Below are 17,204 nucleotides of genomic sequence, written 5' to 3'. Positions count from 1 at the left end.
TTGTTTTTTAATGCTTTGGATTTCTTCTAAACAAACCATATTCTCATCTCCACTTGATTTTCATAGTTCCACCAAGTCCTCCAACTCGCCCAGATGTGATATCTATATCTGCCAATGCCATTAGCATCAAATGGGATGTTCCATATGCTGATGGTGGCAGCAAGGTGACAGGCTACTGGATTGAGAAAAAGGAGAGGAACACGATCCTGTGGGTGAGGGAGAACAAGCTACCCTGCCTGGATTGCCAATACAAGGTCTCGAACCTGATTGAGGGGCTAGAGTATCAGTTCAGGGTGTATGCCATGAACCTTGCTGGGCTCAGCAAAGCCAGCGAAGCCTCCAGACCTGTAGTGGCACTCAATCCTGTTGGTAAGAAAATATTCACATTCACATTCATCCTAACTATGAAGATGTATTATGAAATGACAGATGGTCAATACTCAATTTTGCTTAAGGTCCTAAAAACAGATCTATTGTTATTACTGTTGATATTGCCCAACTAAAATGCATAATGGAGACTTTAAGAGCATAGTCGGAAGTGTTTGAGTTGAAGTCAATTGTACTTCTTTTTTCTGAACTTCTGAAGCTAGAGAACACTTTTGGATGATAGATAAAACATCTTCAAGAACTTCTTTTCAACTCAAGCCCTTAGGACTACTCTGACCTGAATGACTGAGAACCTACACAAATTTTAACAATATCTGACGTTGTGTGAATAAACTTATATAAATGTTTTATGATCATTTCTACCCTCCAGATCCTCCTGGCAAACCCGAGGTGACAGACATCACCCGCTCTTCTGTGTCATTGTGCTGGACAGTGCCCTTCAATGATGGTGGCAGTAAGATCATTGGTTATGTGGTGGAGAGAAAAGTCTACAGCACAGATGAGTGGGATGACAACCGCTGGCTCAAGTGCAACTATACCACAATCACAGAGAACTACTTCACCATCACAAACCTAGGTGAAGGAGAGACCTATGAATACCGTGTCGTTGCCAAGAATGCTGCAGGTGTTCAAAGTGTCCCTTCAGAGACCACTGGACCAGTCACATGCAAGGATGAATATTGTAAGTTCAAGGGTTTTGTTTGGGTTTGTTTTTTTTTACCTTGATAGTATTTAAATAAGTTAATCTACATGTCCTGTTATTTTAGAAACAATAAATAACTATGAATGAATGTAACTTTAAAGAAAAAAAAGCTCCCCTGCTTGGTGTACCAGGCAGAATATCAATAAAAATGACTAAAACAAAGATTGTTTTCAGGGTTCAGTTCATTATACTGGTATATGTTGTTATTTTTTAATGTAACACTAATCATCCCTTACTTTTTGCAGCTCCTCCCAAAGCTGAACTTGACAGCAAACTGATAGGTGAGACTGTCACTGTTACTGCTGGTTCTGACCTTGTCTTGGACGGTGCTGTGGGTGGTAAACCAGAGCCTACAGTGTACTGGTCAAAGGGTGACAAGATTTTAGAACTTGGAGAAAAATATTCACTGACCTACACTGCCACTAGAGCCATGGCTGTCATCAAGAGCTGTGACAGATACGACACAGGTAGATACATTCTAACTGTCAAGAATGCCAGTGGAATTAAGACGGCAGCTGTCAGCGTTAAAGTTCTAGGTGAGCAGCCAAAAGGACACTAATTAATTAGTGTGTCGTAATAGTTTGAACTTTCTGATTGAAATGTTGCTTTCTGTCTGTTAGACACTCCTGGAGCTCCAGCTGATAGGATTGTAATCAGCAGAGTCACAGAGGAAAAATGTACAGTGTCTTGGAAGATACCTCTGGAGGATGGTGGAGACTCTGTCACCCATTACATTGTGGAACGTCGTGAGACCAGCCGCCTCAACTGGGTCATCATGGAGACTGAGTGCAAGACCCTGTCATGTGTCAGCACTAGGTTGATCAAGAACAATGAGTACATCTTTAGGGTTAGAGGTGTCAATAAGTATGGGGCTGGAGTTCCTTTGGAATCTGATCCCATCATCGCCAGAAACGCTTACAGTAAGCTGCAGCATTTTTCCAAGTCTTACTTACAATTTCAATTTTGGATTTAGGTGTTATGGATTATATTACATCTTATGAAAGGGAAAACGTAATGTAGATGTGTTTGCGTGACTCTGACCTGTTCCCACTCTTCCACAGCAATCCCCTCCCAGCCAGGCACACCAGAGGCGACTGCAGTGGGTAAGGAGCACGTTATCATCGAGTGGCTGAAGCCTGAGAGTGATGGAGGAAGCGAGCTCAAAAACTACATCGTTGAAAAACGAGAGAAGAACAGTAGCAGGTCAGAACAAATTCTGGATTCACTGAAGATGTTGAGACATCATTTCTTAAATAAAGATACTTATCCTTCTCTTTCATGATGTTGTTTTGTTGTTTGGACCAGGTGGACTCGAGTGAATAAGACCTACACCATCTATGACACCCGCCTGAAGATCACAGGCCTACTGGAGGGAAGCGAGTACCAGTTCAGAGTTACAGCAGTCAACTCTGCTGGATACAGCCAGCCAAGTGACACCTCAGTATACATCCTCTGTAAAGACCCCACATGTAAGACATTTTTACTTAAAAAAAAGAAAGAAAGAAAGAAAACTGTAGACATTGTCCTTTTAATGCCAAGAGAAAAGTGATATTATTTAATATTTTTCAGTTCCATTCAGTTCACTTTTATTTATATAGCACCAATTCACAGCAGAAGTCACCATAAGGTGTTTTATATTGTAAGGTAAAAATGCTAAAATGATGGAAAGAAACACAACAATCATACTAACCACTAATAGCAAGCACTTGGCAACAATGGGAAGGAAACTTTTAACAGGAAGAAACCTCCATCAGAACCAGGTTCAGGGGAAGAGCAGCAATCCCCACGATCAGCTGGGAGTAAGGGGAAAGAGAGGAGAAAGATACCGGAAAAAGGCAAACTAAAGGATAGGCAGAGTTTAATATTTACTAAAGATTTAATACAGTAGGCAATGAAGGCTGTCCAACATACAGTGTTAATGTGGACATATGCTGATTAAAAAAGACTCCAAGATTCTTCAGTGTTATTGGAGTACATCAAGCCCTGTTTTCTCTGAAATTAGTAAATGAACAAAGTAGTAAATTAGAGGTATTTCAGGTCTCGTGTCTTTAAGACATGCCTTTGGTTTAACTAGTTGTGGAACTTCATAATTAACCTTTTTGTGCGAAGAAAACTCCCCATTTACATGCACATAGCACAGTGCTATTGAACCCCACATTGTGGTGTAGTTGCACAGCAAGATAAGTACTGACAGAGGCCATTTGATCATCTGTAACCTTCACTAGTGATATATTTATATTGTGATACACTCTAAATCCTGGCTTTAGAGTGTATTAAGATAAGATGGGCCTGATTATTTAAGACCTTGTATGTGAGGAGCAGAATTTTGAATTCTGGATTTAACAGGTGAACAGATGAAGTCACTATGTTTGTTGTTAATCAAGTGGCACACACTGTGCTTTGCAACAGGATGAGGAAGTGATACCAATGCTGAAAGCACCACCCCAAACATATTTTACAACATATTTGTTTAGATAAAATACATTTTCAAAAATTCCATTTCATCTACAGACACCCCAGCTCCTCCATCAGTGCCTCGCATCACAGACACAACGAAACACAGCATCACCATGACTTGGACCAGGCCCATGTATGATGGTGGATCAGATGTCACCGGCTACATTGTGGAGATCCTAGAGGAGGGTTCTGAGCAGTGGTACCGTGCCACTGCCAAAGCCCTCAAGACTAATGAGTATGTGGCTGCTGGTTTGGCTGCCAATAAGAAGTACAGATTCAGGGTTGCTGCCATTAACAGCAATGGGACTGGAGAGTTCAGTGAACCAAGTGCTGAAATCGAACCACTTGAGAAAATTGGTAAGTAGGTGTAGATTTCTGTTGAAAAAAATCAATATTTGAACTACATCTGAACTTTTTAATGTTCTATGTAAACTATGCTCCATCCACTCAGAAATACCCGATTTGGAGCTGGCTGATGACCTAAAGAAAACAGTGTGCCTCCGCGCTGGAGGTACTCTGCGCCTATTTGTGTCTGTCACTGGTCGTCCGACGCCAGTAGTGGCCTGGAGGAAGACGGGGGTGGAACTACAGAGCCGTGGTTATATTGAGACTACTGACAAGTACACATCACTGGTAGTAGAGAAGGTTGATCGCTACGACTCTGGAAAATACATTGTAGAGGCAGAGAACCCATCTGGAAAAAAGACTGCCATCATCCTTGTTAAAGTCTATGGTATGTCAACCAAAGTTTCCACAGAGTTTGTTAAAAGATTTTGGATATCAAATATGTACAGTCACCATACAGTTAGTAAAGTAATATAGTTTCGAAATATGATCTTTTTACTTGCCTCTCTTTGTCAGACACTCCTGGTCCTCCAGGTTCAGTGAAAGTGAAGGACTACACCAAGGAATCTGTTGTGATCACCTGGGATGTCCCAAGCATTGATGGTGGTGCTCATGTCAGCAACTATATTATAGAGAAGCGTGAGGCCAACATGAAGTCCTATAAGACTGTTACCACTGAGTGTAGGAAAACACTGTACAGAATCAGTGGACTGGAGGAGGGTGTGTACTACTTTTTCAGAGTCCTGCCAGAGAATATCTATGGTGTCGGTGAGCCCTGTGAGACAGCGGAGGCTGTGCTGGTGTGTGAAGTGCCCTCAGTGCCTGTGAAGCTTGAGATTGTTGATGTTTCCAAATCTTCTGTCACCCTGCACTGGGAGAAGCCTTTGCATGATGGTGGCAGCAGATTGACAGGCTACATTATTGAGGCCTGCAAAGTAGGCTCCGACAGATGGAGTGCTGTGGCGACAGTTAAGGCCTCAGTATCCCAGCACACCATCCAGTCTCTGACAGAAAATGACCAGTATCTGTTCAGAATCCGCGCCACGAACAGCAGGGGAGCCAGTGAATCCACTGACATTGTCACTCCAGTGATCATCCAAGAGATCAAGGGTAAGATATCAAAACACAAATCATCACATCATTTCTGTTTTTACTAAGCTGTGAAAAGCTTTCATAAGTCATATGAAAAATTTTTTGTTTACTGCAGTTATGCCCAAGATTGACATGACAAGTATCCCTCAGAAGATAGTTCATGTGAATTGCGGCAAACCCATTGACCTCAACATCCCAATAAGGGGCAGACCACAGCCAGTCTGCTCGTGGTACTTTGGTGGTGTGAAGCTGAAGGACACCCTGGACCGCATCAAGATTGACAGCACCAGCAAATATACCCATCTCGTCATCCGTGAGACGACCATCTCTGACACAGGAGACTACACACTAGAGGTGAAGAATACCATAGGCATGGCAACTGAAGTTATCAAGGTTATCATCCTGGGTAAGCAGACATTCTTTACTAAACTGAATGTTTTATATTTTCAGTTTTTATTTAGTAAGGTGTATTTTTCCTTCAGAGAAAAATCAAAAGACAAAGAAATAAAAAAGACAAAAACTGTCTTCCTAAATAGCTGCCTTGTTGTTTCTGTTCAGACAAACCGAGTATTCCTATGGGTCCAGTAAAGATCGAGGAAGTCGACGGTGTTTCAGTGACAGTTAGTTGGCTACCTCCAGAGAATGATGGTGGTGCCAATGTCAGCGGATATGTTGTTGAGCAGCGTGATGCCCACCGGCCTGGCTGGACCACCATCTCCGAGTCTGTGACAAGGCCTTGCTTTAAATTCACTAGGCTCTCTGAAGGAACTGAGTACGTGTTCCGTGTTGCAGCCATGAATCGTTTTGGCATTGGTGGCTTCCTGCAGTCTGATGTGGTGGAATGCAAGAGCGCCAAGAGTAAGTTCTCTTTCCATAAGATGTTCTTCATATGCACCTTCAATGAGAATTGTGCTGCCTTTGATAACTTGCACTGTTGCTTTGAAAACCTTCTTCTTGTTCTTTTCAAGCCCACGAGTCCAACTTCTTTCTGAAGCATTTTTTTACAGTTTCAGTTTCACACTGTTATTGGTGGTCACTGTATACAATTACAAGTAGACAGGTTCTGATTTGATATATAAACTTAAAAATCCTATTAAACTGTGGATTGTTTATTCTCACTGAACTATATGGTACTATGTCTTGTTTGTTATTCATCTCTGATTGTTTTTCTTTTCTATGTAGCCATCCCCGGACCCCCAAGCAGGCCAGAAGTGCTTGATGTCACCCATGAGGGCATGACCCTGACCTGGAAACCACCTGAGGACAATGGTGGCTCCACTATTGCGGGCTATATCATAGAACGGAAAGAGGCCCATTCTGACAGGTGGTTGAGGATCAACAAAAACCCTGTTACTATGACCAGGTACCGTTCCTCCGGACTGATTGAGGGCCTGGAGTATGAACACCGTATCACAGCCATTAACTCTAGAGGGGCTGGGAAACCCAGCGAGAGTTCTGTCATTACCATCGCTTTAGACCCCATTGGTATGTCCCGCAAAAGATCACTGTAACAGTTGTACTGCTTTTCTGTTTTAAATTAGCCATACCACTGTGGGGTCACTATCTTTACCTATTCTCTCTGTTATTAAACAGAACCTCCAGGTCCTCCAGTTCAGGCCAGAGTCACAGACACTACCAGGACTTCTGTTTCTCTAGCTTGGCTTCCACCAGAAGAGGAGGGTGGTTCTGTCATTACTGGCTACTTTATTGAAATGCAGAAGGTAGACCAGCTGGAATGGACACTGTGTAACACAACTCCCACGAAGATGTGCGAGTACATCATCACCCACATGCCACAGGGGGCTGAATACAAATTTAGGATCATCGCCTGCAATGCTGGTGGTTGTGGAGAAGCTGCTGAGATTCCTGGAGTGGTTAAAGTCCAGGAGATGCTTGGTAAAGAAAGAATTTGAAATATTTATAAATCCTTTACTTCAGTTTTTTGGTGGCATGGCATATAGCATCCTGGCATTTTTAGCTTTAGTTAAAAAAAAAATCAAACCTCTGTCTTCTTCAGATTATCCTGACTATGAGCTGGATCCTAAATATGAAGAGGGCTATGTGGTCAGACAAGGTGGTGTCATCCACCTGTCTGTACCCATTAAGGGTAAACCCATCCCTACATGCAAGTGGACCAAGGATGGTCGTGACATCTCCCATCGGGCCATGATTGCTACGCATGATGACATCACTGAGCTGGTCATCAAAGAGGCGCATAAAGATGACACTGGTACCTACGACTTGGTGCTGGAAAACAAATGTGGCAGGAAGGCTGTTTATATCAAGGTGGGGAGCGTGTCTGAAAGACTTTATTAAAGAATGGCTAATGAAATGAAAACATATATTGTATAAAATCTAATAATATTTGCAGCCTTAAAAACGAACTCTCTGTACCTCCTCTCTGTAGGTGAAAGTGATTGGTCGCCCAGATGTCCCAGAAGGGCCTCTGGAATTTGACGACATTCAGGCCCGATCAGTAAGAGTCAGTTGGAGGCCACCATCAGATGACGGTGGAGCAGACATCCTGGGATACATAGTGGAAAGGCGGGAGGTACCCAAGGCTGCCTGGTATACAGTGGATGCTCGAGTAATTGGGAACTCTCTAGTGGTGAAGGGCCTAAAGGAGAATGTGGAGTACCACTTCAGGGTTGCTGCTGAGAATCAGTTTGGTGTCAGCAGAGCTTTAAAATCTGAAGAGTCTGTCACACCAAAGACTCCACTTTGTGAGTAGTGATATATTTGTTATTAGTCCAACTTTCTCAGTCGAACTGGGAAAATTTTGTATTTAATAAACCTATTGTTGTGATAATCATACACTCTGAACATACTGTAACTCTGATAATTTAATTTGTAAAACCATCCTTTATCACAGGCCCACCTGAACCTCCCAGCAACCCACCAGAGATCATGGATGTTACCAAGTCCACAGTTTCTCTCTCCTGGGCCAGGCCCCGCGACGATGGAGGCTCTCGTGTCACTGGATATTATGTTGAGAGAAGGGAGGTTTCAACAGAGAAGTGGGTCCGCCACAACAAGACCCACATCACCACCACCATGTTCAATGCCACTGGTCTCATCCCTGATGCAGAGTACATGTTCAGAGTTGTCGCACAAAATGACATTGGACAGAGCGAACCTGGTCCTGCTTCTGAATCTGTAGTCTGCAAAGATCCATTTGGTGAGTTATGGCTCAGTCACACTAGAGTACAAATAGGGCAACAACCTCCTTGCAACTCTTCCTTTACTTAGTGACTGTTAATTTTTAAGTTACTGGCATTTGTCAACCATTTGCATGTAGTAACGGTGACTAGTCACCCAGAGATTGAACGTGTAACACCCTCAACCTCTGTGTCACCACTTTTGACTGCAAGGTGATTGCACAGGTCGCCTGGTAGGAGGTGACACCACCTCCAAACAGTCACAGTCCAACTCAGAGTGACTGCAATTACTTTAAGAGATACTGATGAAATTTTGCAAATAACTGCTATCTAATTTATAAATGCAGACAGATTGCCAACTCATTGCAATCAATCTAAATCAGTCTGTGCTGATAAGGGAAACGTATGAGATCAATACATTCTAAAATACTTTTAGAATGTATTGATGTTAGAATGAATTTATCCAAGATTATTGACCCTTTTCCTTTCTGTTTTCCTGTAGACAAACCTAACCAACCAGGAGAGATTGACATTGTCTCTGTCACTAAAGACTGTATCACCATCCACTGGCTCAGGCCTGAGCATGATGGTGGCAAGGAGATCCTAGGTTACTGGATTGAGTTCAGGCAGGCTGGAGAGAGTGCCTGGAAAAAATGCAATAAGGAGCGCTCGAAGGATCGTCAGTTCACCATGGGTGGCTTAATGGAAGCCACTGAGTATGAGTTTAGAGTCTTTGCTGAGAACGAGACTGGACTCAGCCGACCTCGTCGCACACCTATGGGCATCAAGACCAAATTGAGTGGTAAGCTGTTGCAGGATTGAGGTCTATCAAAACAAATGACCTCGTTGCAGTAGAATTTGACATTCAATGTATAACATATCTGGCAAGTTCAATACAAATGTTGTTTAACTGACAACAGAAAAATATATCTTAGAACCAAATTTTGACCAAGATTTAATGTTAAAGTCAAAATCGTGTAAAATCTAATGTTTAAAGGGAAAGACAACCAATTTATTTGTAATTCCTTTCAATTTACAACAAAAAGTAAAAATTAAATACATTTAGTGTGATTAAACATTGCTGTCTTTCTGCAGTTGGTGAGGCTCCAGCTTTGACAGAAGACATCCAAGATGTAACAACTAAACTTGGCGAGTCTGGCACTCTGACCTGTGGCATTATTGGCAGACCTCTGCCTGAGATTAAGTGGTACCGCTTTGGCAAGGAACTGATCCAGAGCCGCAAGTACAAAATGAGCTCAGATGGTCGAAACCACTCCCTCAGCATTCTAACAGATGAACAGGAAGATGAGGGCCTGTACACCTGTAGGGCAATCAATGAGGCTGGAGAGATCGAGAGCAGTGGTAAACTGCGTTTACAGGCAGCTCCCCAGTTTCACCCTGGCTTTCCCCTGAAGGAAAAATACTTTGCTGGGGCTGGCACCAGTCTCCGCCTTCATGTCGTATACATTGGCCGTCCCATCCCACAGATCATGTGGTTCTATGGCAAGAAGCCTCTGAATCCATCTGAAAATGTGATCATTGAAAACACAGAGAGCTACACCCACCTCGTGGTGAGGAATGTTCAGAGAAAGACCAACGCTGGTCGCTATAAGGTGCAGCTCAGCAATTTCTTTGGAACTATTGACACTGTGCTTCGTGTAGAAATCCAAGGTGAGATCAAACTATAAACAAATTGCTTAAGGGCTCCACATCCATCCATCCATCTATCCATAAATTTAAAATCAAAGTTACAAATGAAAGCCCTTTGCATGAGTTTTCAGTTTCAGTCTACAAATCTTTCATATATATATGCGCGTGTGTGTGTGTTTCTAGACAAGCCATGCATGCCTGAGGGGCCCCTAATTGTTGAAGCCCTGCTTAAGAGCTCAGTTGTCATCAGCTGGAAGGCTCCCAAGGATGATGGAGGATCAATGATTACCAACTACATTGTGGAGAAACGGGAGGCCAAAGAAGGGGAACAGTGGTACCTGGTGTCCTCCTCTTTGTCTGGAACCACCTGCCGTGTCCTCAATCTGACGGAGAATGCTGGCTACTACTTCAGGGTTTCAGCTCAGAATCAATATGGAGTCAGTGAGCCTCTAGAGATCCCATCAGTGGTTATAATCAAGAGTCCATTTGGTAAGTTTATTTATATTTTATTTTGGTGTCCTCTTCACAGATGGCTTATTCTGTCTCAAATCAACCACAGCTTCTACTCGACCGTCTCCTATTTGCATAAGTTATAGAGTACCATCTAGAAACTTAAATGTGTTCATTTTGTAAGGAGCGTATTTAGTTTTCAAGATCTGCCACTGCATAGAATATGGGACTTCTGCACTATAGTAACTTTCCTATTTGTTTTTCAGAAAAACCTGGCATCCCACAGCAGCCTTTCATTATCAGCTCCACAAAGGACTCTTGTGTTGTCTGTTGGAAGCCTCCAAGCAGCGATGGTGGAGCTAAAATCACAAACTACTACCTGGAGAAACGTGAGAAGAAACAGAACAAGTGGATGTCAGTAACTACCAAGAAGATTGCAGAGACCAACTATGAGGTCACAGGCTTGATTGAAGGCTTCGAGTATGAGTTCCGTGTCAAATGTGAGAACATGGGCGGTGAGAGCGAATGGAGTGAGATTTCTGAACCCATCATCCCCAAGTCTGACCAGCCTCCTCGCACTCCCACATTCAGGGAGGAGATCAGAGACATGACTGTCAAATACCATGCCAGTGCAACATTTGTCACTAAGGTACCTTTTTTAAAACTACATTGCTTATTCCTTTAAAATCTCTCAGTTTTTAAGTCAAAAATACAATCATAACATCATTGTTCAGTGGACACCAGTTATTTATTTTGTCTCTTTTTCCTCCAACAAGGTGTTGGGCTATCCAAAGCCTGTTGTGAAATGGTACCGTAGTGGAAAGGAGATCCTGGCAGATGGAACTAAGATCAAAGCGCTGGAGTTCAAGGGAGGCTACTATCAGCTTGTCATCACTTCTGCTGATGAGAATGATGCCACAGTTTACCAAGTCAGAGCAACTAATTCCTCAGGATCCATCTCTACCACAGCCAACTTGGAGGTGGAAGGTAATATCATAATTTCCAAATATTTTCTAGAATGCACTAAATGCATGATATCTTCTTTCCAATTCCTGATTTTAAAAAAGCCCACATTCATGAGAATAAGTCATGATTTTGGTCATTTTTATTGTAGTTCCTGCTAAGATCTATCTGCCTCAAGAGCTCCAAGGAATGGGCGCAGTCCATGCTGTCCGTGGTGATCACATCACCATCAAGATCCCCATCTCTGGCAAACCTGAGCCAACAATCACTTGGCAGAAAGGTCAGGAGATCCTCTCCAACTCTCCTTATCACCAAGTCATCACCACAAGGTCTTTCACATCCCTGGTATTCCAGAAGGGAGTCCAGAGGAAAGATACTGGCTACTACATTATTACTGCAAAGAACAGGTTTGGAATGGACAAGCAAACCATCGAGGTGAATGTGGCCGACATTCCTGAAGCTCCAAAAGGCCTTGTGGTTAGTGAAATTGCAAGGGATTCTATCACTCTTGTCTGGGAGCCCCCTGTCAGTGATGGTGGAAGCAACATTATTAACTACATTGTGGAGAAGTGCCCCACCACCAGTGATAGGTGGATTCGTGCTGGACAAACGACTGACTGTAGTATCACTATCATCAACATATTTGGAAAGGCCAAATACCAGTTCCGTGTTATTGCAGAGAACCAGTTTGGTCTGAGCCCACCATCTGAACCAACTGAGCCTATCACCACAAAGGAAGACAAGTCTGTAATTAGGAACTATGATGAGGAAGTGGACGAAACAAGAGAAATTACTAAAGAGGAGGCTCTTTTCTACAAGGTGAAGGAGCTGTCCTCAAAGTACATTATCTCTGAGGAGCTTGCTCACTGCCAGTTTGGTGTGGTTCACCGTTGTATTGAGATTGCCACAAAGAAAACCTACATGGCCAAGTTTATCAAAGTCAAAGGAACTGATCGTGAGTTGGTTTTGAGGGAAATTGAAGCTCTTAATTTGGGAAGGCATAAGAATATCATCTACTTGCATGAATACTTTGAAAGCATGGAGGAGATCATCCTTATCTTTGAATTCATTTCTGGAGTTGACATCTTTGAGCGGCTTGGCACCAGCAACTTTGAGCTTACAGAGCAGGAGATTGTCAAGTACCTTAGACAAGTCTGCTCTGCTCTCAAGTTCCTGCATTCCCACAACTTTGGCCACTTTGATATCCGCCCAGACAACATTGTGTACACTACAAGGAAAAGTACCAACATAAAGATCATTGAGATGGGCCAGGCTAGGCTTCTGGTGCCGGGAGAAAACATCAGAATGCTCTTTTCAGCACCGGAGTACTGCGCCCCAGAGGTCCACCGCCATGATTTGGTCACAACGGCCACAGATATGTGGTCTGTTGGTGTTATGGCCTATGTTCTACTCAGTGGCCTTAATCCATTTGCAGCAGAGTCTACCACAAAGATGATTGAGAATATCACCAACTGTGAGTATGTCTTCGACAGTGAAGCATTTAAGGATATCAGCCTGGAGGCTATGGACTTTGTTGACAGACTTCTTGTCAAGGACAGGAAGCTTCGTATGACAGCCCATGAGGCTCTGGAGCACCCATGGCTCAAGATGAAAATAGAGCATATTAGCAACAAGGCTATCAGGACACTGAGACACAGAAGGTACTATCAGACTCTGGTAAAGAGGGTTGATACTATTGTATCAGCAGCTCGTGTGGCCTATGGTGGTGCTTTCAAGAACCAGAGGGGATTGGCTGTTGGTAAAGTGAAGATTGGAACTGAGTGCCATGGCTTCCGTGCTGGCCCAGTCATGCATGCCTCAGCTGAAGAAGGTGGTTATGCAAGATTCACTTGCAGCATTGCCAAGCATGACAAGAGTACACAGGTGTCATGGTACTTTGGTAACTGCCAGCTACACACAAGCCACAAGTATGAGATTACTTATAGTAATGGCTTTGCCAGTATCTACGTAAAGGACATTGAAGAACGTGATGATGGTGTGTACAGATGCAAAGTGCTGAGTGATGATGGAGAAGACAGTGCTTATGGAGAGCTTTTTGTCGAGACAGTGAGGAGTATCAAAGAGTACTATCTTAGCCGCTCCATCAAGAAATTAAGGAGGAGAGTTGACAAGACTAAGCTTCTGCAGAGACCACCAGAGTTCACTTTGCCTCTCTACAACCGCACCGCTTTCATTGGCGAAGATGTGCGTTTTGGTGTTACTGTTACTGTGCATCCAGAGCCTTGCATAATTTGGCTTAAGAATGGTGAAAAAATCAAGCCAGGTGATAATGACAGCAAGTACACGTTCACCAGTGATAAGGGTCTATACCAGCTCATGATCCATAACCTGGACATGACTGATGATGCTGAATACACCGTTATGGCCCACAACAAGTTTGGAGAAGACAGCTGCAAGGCCCGTCTCACTGTGGCACCACATCCTGTGACAGAAGAAACTATGAAGCCCATGTTCAAACGCCTGCTGGCTAATGTTGAGTGCATGGAGGGACAGAGTGTCCATTTTGAGCTCAGAGTCTCAGGTGTACCACCTCCTACTCTTAAATGGCAAAAGGATGGTCATCCACTACAGTTTGGTCCCAAGGTGGTTGTCATACAGGAGGACGTTGACTCTCATGTCCTTCACATTAGAGAGACTCTACTTGAGGACTCTGGTGTTTACAAAGTTACTGCAACCAACTCTGCTGGCACCGCCAGCTGTCAGGCAACATTGAAGGTGGACCGCCTTACCTATACAAGGAGAGAATATAGGAGTGAGGAAGAGAAATACATGCACATACAGAAACAAATTGAAAAGACCAACAAGATGGCTCAGAAAATCGTTGCTACTGAGGAGCTTGTACCGCTTAATCCCACTGCTCAAGAAGCTCTCAAATATGCTGCAGAGATTTACAAGCCAGCAGTGAGCACGAAGAATGTCGAGGGTGAGTTTGACATCAAAGAGGAGAAGTCAGAGACCAAGAAGTTGGAGGAGGAGAGGAGGATCTTCATGCCCTATGAAATTCCTGAGCCTGTGGTTCATGATCCCAGAGTTCTTGATGAGAACAAAGGTATCAAACTGTTTGTACCTCTGTCAGATATGAAGTGGTACAGAAAGCTAAAAGATCAATATGAGATTTCAGAGAGGATGGAGAGGATTGTGCAGAAGAGACAGAAACGTATTCGTTTGTCCAGATGGGAACAGTTCTACGTCATGCCCCTTCCTAGAATCACTGACCAGTATAGGCCAAGATGGCGTATTCCAAAACTCACTCTAGATGATCTGGAGACTGTCAGACCTGCACGCCGCTCTCCCAGTCCTGTGTCAGAGGCGTTGTTCAGATCTAGGAGGAGATCTCTGGGAGACCTTAGCGATGAGGAGCTGATGAGAACAGAGGAAGAAGAAGGAATGATGTTGGAGGATGAACTGGAGCTTGGCTTTTCTGCCTCACCTGCTGGCAGCCCTGTACGCATTGAGCGACGTGCCATGGAGCATGAGGAAAGAAGGCAGGAAGGTAGACATGAAACCGTTGAGGTTGCTGAGACAAAGAAGAAACGTACCATCTCTCAGTATATGAGGAGGAGAAGGTCACTGTCACCCACTTACATTGAGCTAATGCGTCCAGTTTCAGAACTGATAAGACAACCACATGCTAGGCATCCTGTGGAAGTAGAGGGAGAGATTGTGGGGAGGAGGTCCCCTACCCCAGAGAGGACCCGACCACGTTCCCCCAGCCCCATCAAGTCAGTTGAAAGGTCTTCACGCTCCTCCTCGAGGTTTGAGCGGTCTGCCCGTTTTGATATCATGTCCCGTTACGAGGCCAGAAAGGCTGCTCTGAAATCTGAAAGGAAGTATCAGTTGGTCAGTCAGACACCTTTCAGTTTGGACCATGCCCCGCGTGTCACTGTTAGGATGCGTTCTCATCGTATCCCAGTTGGTCAAGATACAAAATTCACCCTAAATGTACAAGCTAAACCAGAGGCTGAGGTCACGTGGTTCCACAATGGAACTGCGATCTCTGAATCCAGTGAGAAATTCATCTTTACCAACATGACTGGTGTCTTGACCATCACTATTCTGGACTGTCAGGAAGAGGACAGTGGCACGTATCGCTGTGTATGTTCCAACTCTAAGGGAGAGGCTTCAGACTATGCTACCCTGGAGGTGTCAGGTGGTAGCTACACAACTTTCTCTTCTCGCCGCAAGGATGAGGAAGCTCCCAAAGCATATGTCCCTGAAGTCACTCGAACAGACCACTACCACATCTCCCACTTCAAAGCTGGCTATGCTTCACAGACCCACTTTGAGGTAGAAGAAACCAAATCTAAGTTAACCGAAACACATGAGGTATTCACACATGAGAGATATGGCGCCTCCTCTGAAAGGTACTCCTCTGCTGAGAGGTATGACTCATCTATCAAGTATGCTTCTGCTGAATACCTGTCATCTAGTTCCTCTTATTCATCTGACAAATTTTCTCTGAGTGGGAAACACACCATATCTGAAGCTAAACTGAAATCCTCTACCACTGCTGGTGATGAGGAAGTTTCTGTCCAGAAGGCAAAACTTTCTCTTCCAGCTAGAATCCTCACTAAGCCTCAGTCTGTGACAGTTGAGGAGGGAGAGACTGTCAGATTTACCTGTGATATTGATGGTGAGCCTGCACCCACTGTGACATGGATACATGAGAGCAGAACCATTGTCTCATCCCACCACATTCAGGTCACCACAACTCAGTATAAATCCAGTTTGGAAATCTCCTCTGTGACAGCCTCCCATGAGGGCAGTTACACAGTAGTGGTAGAGAATTCAGAAGGCAGACAGGAAGCTCATTTTACTTTAACCATCCATAGAGCAACCCCCAAGCAGGAAGTTAAAATAGTCAAACCCCCTGAGCCATCCGTGAAGTCACCCACTCCCAGTGTAAAGTCACCTGCACCTTCAGCCACATCCCCTATTCCCTCCACAACCTCTGCTGTTCCCAGTGTGAAGTCACCAGAACCTAGCACCAAATCCATCGAGCCTTCAGTTACATCACCAGCTTCAAGTATAAAATCTCCTGAACCAAGTGCAACATCTCCTGCTCCAAGTGTGAAGTCCCCAACACCAAGTGTGAAGTCTCCTGAACCCGAGGGGATTAAGTCTCCTAAGACCATAAAGTCTCCTGAACCAACTGCACCTTCTCCTGCACCGAGCTTAAAATCACCGACTCCAGGTGTCAAATCTCCTGAGCCTGAGGGACTTAAGTCACCACGAGGTCTAAAATCTCCTGAGCCACGACTCAAGTCACCACCGCCAACTAAGACCCTGGGGACTGGAAAGTCACTGGAATCTGAGGAAGTAAAATCACCCCGGGGTATCAAATCTCCAGAACCTACAGGAATCAAAATGCCAAGAGGTGTCAAGTCCCCAGAACCTCCTGGACTCAAAACACCAAAAGGCATCAAGTCCCCAGAACCAGCAGGCATCAAATCACCAAGGGCACTGAAGTCCCCTGAACCTGAAGGGATCAAATCACCTCCTAGAATGAAGTCTCCTCCTCCCACCATGTCCCCCAAGAGAGTTGTATCTCCACCCACCGTAAAATCCCCAATCCCAAAACCCCCCAAGGTCATGAGTCAGCTAACAGCAGAAGCCTGTGAGGGGTCAGTGAGGATGTCCTGTGTTTGTGAGAGCTCCGTCAGAGAGGTGGTATGGTATGTGAATGGGAGGAGGCTTTCACAAAGCAGTCGCCTAGAGATGCACTATTCTGAGGGTTCTTGCAGCCTTTTGATCCATAATTTAACAGACAGTGATCAGGGAGAGTACATCTGTGAGATGAAATCAGAAGGAGGAGTATCCAAGTCTTCTTTCAACTTCACTGGACAAGTGTTTCAGTCAATTCGCAAGAAGATTACAGCTTATTGTGAACAGCAGCTGGGACTTCAAGGTAGGCTTTTTCTATCACCATCCAGAAAATCTGATCCAGTTTAATGCTTTAAAGAAATTATAACAGAGCC

The 17,204-nt window shown here is 44.1% G+C and overlaps 1 protein-coding gene across 1 annotated transcript in view; it reads left to right on the top strand.

Annotated features, from left to right (window-relative positions):
- LOC147310850 (titin-like) overlaps positions 1 to 17,204 on the top strand; it is a 216,913-nt gene that overhangs the window by 198,830 nt on the left and 879 nt on the right. Inside the window, exons 222-243 of the mRNA XM_086267493.1 lie at positions 67 to 369; positions 758 to 1,069; positions 1,336 to 1,626; positions 1,711 to 2,010; positions 2,152 to 2,293; positions 2,396 to 2,559; positions 3,602 to 3,904; positions 3,999 to 4,280; positions 4,409 to 5,002; positions 5,100 to 5,390; positions 5,543 to 5,842; positions 6,167 to 6,469; positions 6,578 to 6,880; positions 7,002 to 7,270; positions 7,392 to 7,707; positions 7,857 to 8,162; positions 8,645 to 8,944; positions 9,238 to 9,813; positions 9,976 to 10,281; positions 10,509 to 10,891; positions 11,019 to 11,229; positions 11,357 to 17,134. Coding sequence (XP_086123619.1) covers positions 67 to 369; positions 758 to 1,069; positions 1,336 to 1,626; positions 1,711 to 2,010; positions 2,152 to 2,293; positions 2,396 to 2,559; positions 3,602 to 3,904; positions 3,999 to 4,280; positions 4,409 to 5,002; positions 5,100 to 5,390; positions 5,543 to 5,842; positions 6,167 to 6,469; positions 6,578 to 6,880; positions 7,002 to 7,270; positions 7,392 to 7,707; positions 7,857 to 8,162; positions 8,645 to 8,944; positions 9,238 to 9,813; positions 9,976 to 10,281; positions 10,509 to 10,891; positions 11,019 to 11,229; positions 11,357 to 17,134 — 12,333 coding nt within the window. The remainder of the gene's footprint in view (positions 1 to 66; positions 370 to 757; positions 1,070 to 1,335; positions 1,627 to 1,710; positions 2,011 to 2,151; positions 2,294 to 2,395; positions 2,560 to 3,601; positions 3,905 to 3,998; positions 4,281 to 4,408; positions 5,003 to 5,099; positions 5,391 to 5,542; positions 5,843 to 6,166; positions 6,470 to 6,577; positions 6,881 to 7,001; positions 7,271 to 7,391; positions 7,708 to 7,856; positions 8,163 to 8,644; positions 8,945 to 9,237; positions 9,814 to 9,975; positions 10,282 to 10,508; positions 10,892 to 11,018; positions 11,230 to 11,356; positions 17,135 to 17,204) is intronic.

The sequence above is a fragment of the Aulonocara sp. 'chitande type north' Nkhata Bay genome, linkage group LG16 (genome assembly GCF_057382095.1).
Source record: "Aulonocara sp. 'chitande type north' Nkhata Bay isolate Kocher_YH1m ecotype deep benthic linkage group LG16, A_spYH_male_GT1.1, whole genome shotgun sequence".
Taxonomy (NCBI): Eukaryota; Metazoa; Chordata; class Actinopteri; order Cichliformes; family Cichlidae; genus Aulonocara; species Aulonocara sp. 'chitande type north' Nkhata Bay.
This window is presented reverse-complemented; position numbering and strand designations above follow the sequence as displayed.